The 7,692-nt window shown below is 53.5% G+C and overlaps 1 protein-coding gene across 1 annotated transcript in view; it reads left to right on the forward strand.

The window, feature by feature from the left end:
- Positions 1-1,291: 1,291 nt before the first annotated feature.
- Positions 1,292-7,692, forward strand: part of RHOQ (ras homolog family member Q) — a 36,096-nt gene continuing 29,695 nt past the window's right edge. The window contains exons 1-2 of the mRNA XM_007459968.1: positions 1,292-1,460; positions 2,012-2,070. Of these exons, the coding sequence (XP_007460030.1) occupies positions 1,343-1,460; positions 2,012-2,070 (177 nt within the window). The 5' untranslated portion in view covers positions 1,292-1,342. The remainder of the gene's footprint in view (positions 1,461-2,011; positions 2,071-7,692) is intronic.

Genomic DNA, 7,692 nt, shown 5'->3' on the forward strand with positions numbered 1-7,692 from the left:
TTGTTGCCTGGATCACAGGCCGCGTCTTAGAGCTCTAGAGTGTATCACTCCTCAGGGATCACAAACTAACACCTTCGAGGGACACTGGGACTGTAAAGGTGCCTCAGGGAATGTCGCCTATAGGGGGAGCAAAGGTACACCCCGCCGCAGCCAGAGTCGCAGAATCTCCCTTTTCTGGCTGGTGCGGGGGGTGCGTCAGTGGTTCAAGATGCTGTAACTCCCTTAGACACCAGTTTCGTAGTAAATGACTCAAGCTCTGCCGTGAACAGCATGGGGTGGTGGGGATGGTGGGAGGCGGAACGGAGCAGTAAGCCAGGGGTCCCCACTTTCCAGCTCAGGGACCACCGCCACCCCTCCCCCATCACCCCGTGCGTGAGAGTGAAAATTTTTTAAAAATTAAAGAAAAATTTTTAACTCTCTTGCCCTTTCTTCCTTCCCGATTTCTAGTTCTGTTGTGCACTTAGAGGCCGACAGAATGGATCCTGCCTTCCGGGTGGAGTTTAAATATACGTGAATAATTTTTCATGACTATTGCGTCATCATAAGAGTCGTCGCGGTTCCCCAAGAGGCCTCCACGTCTTCTCCCAGCATCGGAGCTTGTGGACGCTTCCGGGCGTTGCGCACACTTTCGCGAGGAGCCCTCGCCTCCTCGCGAGCGCTGGTCGCTCGGCCCCCTCCCCCAGTCTCACCTTCCTCCCCGTCGCTCCTCCTCGGCTCCTCCTCCTCGCCCCCTCCCCACAGCCCTCGCGGGGAGTCAAGCTAGGGTGAGCCGGCAGGGCCGAGCGGCGTCCGCGGGCGGGGCGCGGGGCTGGGGGCGCGGGAGCCGGCAGGCGGGCGGGCGGGGGCGCGGAGCCGGCAGCCCGCAATCCGGGGAGGCGCCTGGGCCCGCCCTCCTCCGGGGCCGAGCCGGGTGGGGGCCCGGGCCGGCGCTGGGCGGGGAGAGCCGCCTGGCCCCTCCCCTCCGCCGCCCTCCCCAAAGTTGCCGTCTCCCCCGGGGCCGGCCAGTCTTATGATCCAGCGGATCCTCCTGGGGAGGCCGGGCCGGGGAGCGGGCGCGAGCGCCGAGCGGCGGGGGCAGCGGGCGGGCGCGGCAACCGGGGCCCGGGCGGGGATCCGGGCAGCGACCGAGGCGGCGGCAGCGCCCCGGGCCCGCCGCCCCCTCCCCTCAGGCGGGGGGAGTCGCTGCATGGGGCCGGGGGGTCGGCCGTGCTGCGCTGAGCGGCGGCGGCGGCGGACCCCCCAGGCGGGCAGGGGCTGAGCCCAGGGCCGGGGCGGGGGCTCCGGGGGGGACCATGTCCGGAGGCCGGCCGGCCGCAGCGTGGCTCATGGGCCCGGCGCGCTGATGCTCAAGTGCGTGGTGGTCGGCGACGGGGCGGTGGGCAAGACGTGCCTACTCATGAGCTATGCCAACGACGCCTTCCCGGAGGAGTACGTGCCCACCGTCTTCGACCACTACGCAGGTAAGCCTCGGAAGTGCTGACTAAGGGGCCGCTCCCCGGGCTGGGAACTTTGGAGCAACTTTGGCTGAGCCCCCTCACCGCCTCCCCTGCGCGCGCTCCCCACCCCTCCCCCGTCGCGCCCTCCGCCGGGCGCCCGGCCCCACCCCCAGGCTTTCCCTCTGGCAGCCCCTAGCATTCCGGACCCAGCCCTCTTCCCACACCCCAACTCCGGTGCCCGGTCCTGGCGCCCGGCATTTCCCATCCCCCTCGGCGCCCGGGGCCGACCTCCTTGACCTTCCTACAGCCGCCTTCCCTATTGCCCCAATCCCCGAGGGGGAAACGTGGCTACGGGACTTGGGAGAAAGGAGTGGGCAGCTGGGCGCCACATCGCCCCAGCCTCACGCCACTTCACAGTGAGCCGGGCACAAGGGAAAACGGGTGGCATCTCCCTGGGAGCTCCCGCTTGCCTCCAGCTGGGTTAGGAGGGAAGGGTCCTGGTGGGGAACGAAACTGCCCCAGAGCCTAGATGATTGTGAGCTTCTCTCCCCGCCCCCACTTCTCTGCCCTTGCAGTCAGCGTCACCGTAGGGGGCAAGCAGTACCTCCTGGGACTCTATGACACAGCCGGACAGGTGAGTGTCTTGGCCCCTGGCCGCACCCCCCCCCCACCCCGCTCTTTCCCCAATTCAGGGTGTCTATGAAGGGCCTTTGGAAACTGACGTGTCTAGGAGGGAGGGTGTGTCTGCAAGGGTCCCTCTGGATCAAGTATTTCTTTCTTCAAGTCACCAAATTAGGGAAAGGAAAAAAAAAAAATCTCAGCAACAAACCCAGACCAGCCTACCCCATGTGAACCCCTGGGCTGAAAGTTTCTGCCTGTGTGTGCCTTCTGTCTGGTGCCTGGTGTGTGGGTCCCAACTCCTGTTGCAAAGTGGCAGCGGCCAATCCTGAAGCACTCTTATTTTTAGTTGCAGATGACCAGGTCTCCCCTCACAGCCTTTGTCTGGTCCCTCATTGGTGAGTGGTCTGCCTGCCCGAGGAGCCTGATTGGTGGGAAATGGCATCATCTAATATGATGGGAAGGCATTTGGTCCTGGTTATGTTTATTACAACATCATTGCACTCTGGGACTCCAGTCCCTGAAAACGTAATTTGTGGTATTACCAGAGGACCACAGGGAAAAAAGAAAAGAAACAACAACCATCCAGCCACTCCCAGGGGCAGGGAGGGGAAGGAGGGGTTAGGAGTTCAGTGTGAATCTTGGAGGAAGAGCTGTTTTTTGTTGTTCCCTAGGAAGGCCAGGTGACTTTGTCTGGGTTTTCTTTGGTAGAGATTATTGTGCAGAAAGAAAATGCACCCTCCGACCATTATTTGCAAATTAGAGGTGACTTCTGAAGCATTAAGGTCTCCTCTCTGTCTCTGTCCCAGCTCCACCCTCTTCCCAAACCCACTTTTGCTGTGGGCCTAAGATGATTTGTTTGATGAAGTTTTGCAAAATCCAGCCCTGTGATTAGACCTGAAAATTTGGGCGGAAGTTTCCACGTGTCATCCAGACTTGAGTCCTTGAGAACATGTGAGCGGCTGAGGGCCTTGGACAGTGTCTTTAGGGGATGTCCAGTAGTACAGTTTCCTTATCTGTAAGACGGGGTTTAAAAAATTCAGACCATTCCCCTGGGCATATATTATATGCTGGATGCTTAGCACTGAGTCTGGCACACACTAGGCACACATTAGGTCAATAAAGAGGAGCTTTTCTTTGTAACCCTTGTAGATTTGGATTTCAGAATTGTAGTACCAGGTTAGATTCTGAAGAATGTCTTGTTGGGGGGCATCTCGATGTGGCCTCTGGTTTCTATACTGTGAAATTAGAGGAGCCTCTGAGAATAGAGAAACCACTGGCAGAGCACTAGGCACCAGGTGCCTGAGGCCGCCCACTTTGACCAAACTGAACCAGGTTAGTACAATGAGTTCTTAGCTTTCCAGGGCCCCTTTTCATTAGCTGCCTTGTAGTTACTCCTTCTGTCATTACCAGACGGTATGGAGGGCAAGAGGCAGAACCCATTCAATCAAATAAGACTGTTAAGAAGTACAACCTGGTAAACAGCAGGTTGAAATTGTTTGAAAGGAGAGAGGTTAAGAATCGTCTCTCATTTTAACTTCTCTCACTACTGCCTCTTCCTTTTTCTTTGTTACTTGTCACCATGGCCATGTTTTGACCACGAGCCCTATTCAACAGGACGTGTGTATGTCAGAGCTGTTCTGTGCAGATTCAAATCTGGCTAATATCTACTGACTTCCTTCTACATATCAGGCCTGGGGCAGCCACATGCAAATATTATTTTATTTTCTCCACTAAACAACCCCATGAGATAGGTGAGCCTCCATCTTTGCAGATGAGGAAACTAGGGCTCAGAGAAGCTAGGCTGCTGATCTAAAGTCACAGCTACGGAGGGATGTTGCTGGGATTAGGACATGGGTCTGAATCTGCCATAGTTTGAGGCAGTTATATACAGAGGAAGTCATGGGAGGTGCTGAGGTGCCACCTGGGTTGATTGGGTTGCTTGTGTCTCTGTAGACATGGTCCCTGGAATCTTCACAGTCATTCTCTGAGTGGGGGTTGTATGCCACCCCTGCAGAGGAGAAAACCCAGGTCCAAAGAGTCAAGTGCTGTTTTCAGTGGAGATTGTAAGCTATTTTCTAAGTGGGATCAACCTATTAGTGAGAGTCAGATATTACTGTTTTTATCCAATGGTGGATCACTTACTCTATTGGCCAAGAGGTATGTTAGGCCCCCTTGGTGTTTCTCCCAGCGTCTAAGACTTTTCTTAGTTAGCAATAATTCACCTTTCAGCATCCAAGGGTTTATTACTAATAAGCAATCTTAGCAACATAATCATCAGTGAGATTAAATGAGTGCCCACTTTGTACCTAGCACTGCACTAAACACCAGAGGGGTACAAAAGAATAAATTTAAGATAGGGATCTGCCATGTCTGAGGACAGCGTAGGTGGAAGTGTCTGAATTAGATGCAATGTGTGATATGTAGGAGATTCCTGTGTTGTACTTGGTCATTAAGACCTCGTGCCTCTATGAATTGGTAACCGATTAATCTTACAATAATAATAATGATAAAGAAACACATTCACATGCATATACATATATAGAGAAATTCTCAGGTCTGATGGGCAGCAGAGGAAAGCCCATGGGCTTTGGAACCAAATAAGCTTGGGCCCAGATCTCCACCTTGCTGTACTGGTCCTGTGATTCTATTCTAGCTGTATTATTAACCTTCTCTGTGATCTAGTAAAAATGTGGTTAATTAGAATCTGCACTGCAGTGTTATAGGTCGGCTTAAATTGTTTAATGTATATAAAAGCAGCTGACACTGTTTCTTCGTTTGTAATAGTAGATGTGTAATAAATATGAGAAATTATTGTGCTCCACTGTGGGCAGTTCTATAGGGGGAAGGGGTCACACGTGGAAGAGGACCGTGTATTGTACTTGGAGTTGATAGAAATTCTACTAGGATGCCAGATCGTAGAGGCTTTTTAGCGGAGGTATGATGCTAGCTTTGTACTTCGTGATTGCCACGGTCCCCATCACTGGACCCATGGACACGGTCAAGTGCTCCCTGCTCTAAATGCCCCGTTGTGTCAAGATGGTTTCCTTTCTTGATCACAACCTGCATCCCCAGTGATGTAAGAGAAACTCTTAGAAAAATGAAGTGTTCGGCATAAAATTTGAGAACCAAGTGGGGTATGTAGGTTTCAGTCGATTCTACTTTGGGAGGTAAGGTGGGATGAGGGAGAAGCTCACAGCACTTTAAAAAGTTCACTCGTGCACTTGGGCGCTCACTGTATTTGAACAACAGCACATCTCCCTTGGGTTGGAACTTCTAGTCTGTGTGCTTACTCTTGGGTCCCCTCTTTGACCCCAGTTGAGTTCAAAGCCATAGGTATCCAATGGCCCAATTTATATATTAAAGAACATATTACGGAACTTCAAGAGAAGACTGTAGTAGATAACTTCTTGCCTTCCGGAGTAGGCTGCTTCCCCCTTAACCTCCGCTGCTATTGGCAGAGAGAGAGAGAACATATAGTGAATGTGAATGTGTCGGGCATCACGTTCTGAGTCCCATCACGTTCTCTGCCTGGGCACATCCCTCCACACCCCCGACACACTAGCATTAGGCCAAAGGGAAGCCCGCCTCTCTTGGCCAAGCCCCTGGTGGCCCAGGAGCAGCCCAGCATTTTACTGCCAAGCATTTCAGAGTGGAAGTTGAAGGCGCTCCTTCCTTCTCCCTGTGGCCTGCTGGAGGGGTCCGGCTTCCGGTCTGGGCCTCTGCAGTTCTTCTCTTTTCTTGCCTGGCATTCAGGGCTTCAGGGTCGGCTCTGCAGCAGCCCCAGTGTCTGCTCAGGGAGGTGCTGGAGGGGTGAGATTTTCCCTCCTGACTCTGCACTGTTTGGAGCTCAGGGGAAGTGAGAAGAGCTCTGGCTCTGGCAGACGAGTCAGCGGGAGCTGCCTGGCAAGCTGCTCTCGAGGTGCGGGCTCCAGGCTGATCTCTTAATCCTTGGCAGGAAGGCAGAACTTGATACCCTGAAGAGGGAAGGACGGATGCCCAGTTTATCCCAGGTCCCGGAATACCCACACACAGGAGGGTGTGTTGGGGGTGAGTTTGGGTTCCCTAGAGTTCCAGATTTAGCCACTGCCTCAGTGTGTACAAGTCCATATGTGTGCTTTTGGGTGTGCTGTTGCTATATCTGTTAACTTAAACACACACAAGTTCAAGGATGCATATAAGAGAGCTATAAATACCTTAACTCAGGTGTCCCCTGGTGTTGGTTCAGGGACAAGCGAGGTCTGTTTCTTACTTGACATAGCCCAGCAGCTGTGGCTGCCTTGCAGGCCCTCTGGGTGCCCAAGGAAGCACTTCCCCTCCAGAAGGGAATCTCCAGGGAGGCAGCCTGGGATTGCCCTGCAGCACCCAAGGGCCTAGTTTAACAGGAGGGGGGAGGGGTAAGCCCAGGGTATTTCCACTCATAGAACGCCTCCCACCTTCAGGCAGGCATCCTCACAAAACCTTCCGAGGTAGACTCTTCCCAGGTGAGGAAATTGAGAGTGAGTGGGCTTATGAGAACCAGACCAAGATGGAATTAGGAAAAAGGTTTTCCTTACTTTGCAGGGGCCTGCAGGGAGCATCATTAGGGCTCAGGAAGTACCCACTCACATCACCCAGGCTCCAGGTCCCTGCAGCCTGACTCTGCATCCCTGAGGGGCCCCGGGAGCAGAGTTTGGGAGGAGCCCCAGGGTTCCTTCCAGACATCAGCTGCAACAGGTGAGATGCTGGCACTGAGCATCCTGGTTTCCCTTAGTAACCTAATGTAGATTTGTCATCTGTGCATTTTGCTAACCTTTTTAGAAGCTATTTATATTTCCAGTCTGCACTACATCATAGGGAATGCTGGTTTCCTTCTCCGTGTGGGGAAGGTGGATGGCCTTTCTTGGCTTCAAAGCCTTTGCAGTGGCCGAATGCCCTTTGTCCCCCCTCTTGGCACTCTGATGTGGGTTTGGGATGTGATCCTCTGATCCATCCGGCTTCACTTCTCTCATGATTCTCTTGAGGTTTGGTGACATTTATGCTCTGGGAACCAAAGCTTACCAGCAGGTGTGTCAGGAATGGTGTTATAGGTGCGCCTAGATGCCATCCGCTCAGCTCGGGAGTGAGGGGGGCCCAGTGTCTAGCTTCCAGGGGGCTGAGCATATATGGTCATTTTTATGTGTGCCAGGATGTGAAAAAGGTGGGAAGCATCGCTTTAAAGCTCATGGGTTAGAGGCCTTATGGAGAACTGGGTGTTTGTGGTTTTGTTGTGGAGTTTGGGGTTTCAAGAGATGAGCCCTAGTGGTATTAAAACAAAACAAAACAAAGCCGTTCTCCATGGGGCTCTCGGTTTCTAGCAATGACACGTGTTGGCAGCAGCTGGTACTACCAAGAGGCCTCAGGTACAGAATAGCAATATGCAAGGAGGAGGAAAGAGAGGCTGTTACAAAGAAACTAAGCCCAAAACCACACATGTCTTTAAAATTCGAGCGCCTCAGCTGAATTTCCTTTCACTCAGAGGGCTTGGTTTTGCCCTAATTTGGTGTGTTTGGGTCAAGGAGCGGCTTTCCTTGCCCTCAGCAGTTTGCTGTTCCTCTTTTAGTTTCTGGCAGGCAGCTGCTTTGCATGAGGAAGAGCGGGGAGGCCCAGGCAGGGGGGC

The sequence above is a fragment of the Lipotes vexillifer genome, unplaced genomic scaffold, assembly GCF_000442215.2.
Source record: "Lipotes vexillifer unplaced genomic scaffold, Lipotes_vexillifer_v1.1 scaffold666, whole genome shotgun sequence".
Taxonomy (NCBI): Eukaryota; Metazoa; Chordata; class Mammalia; order Artiodactyla; family Lipotidae; genus Lipotes; species Lipotes vexillifer.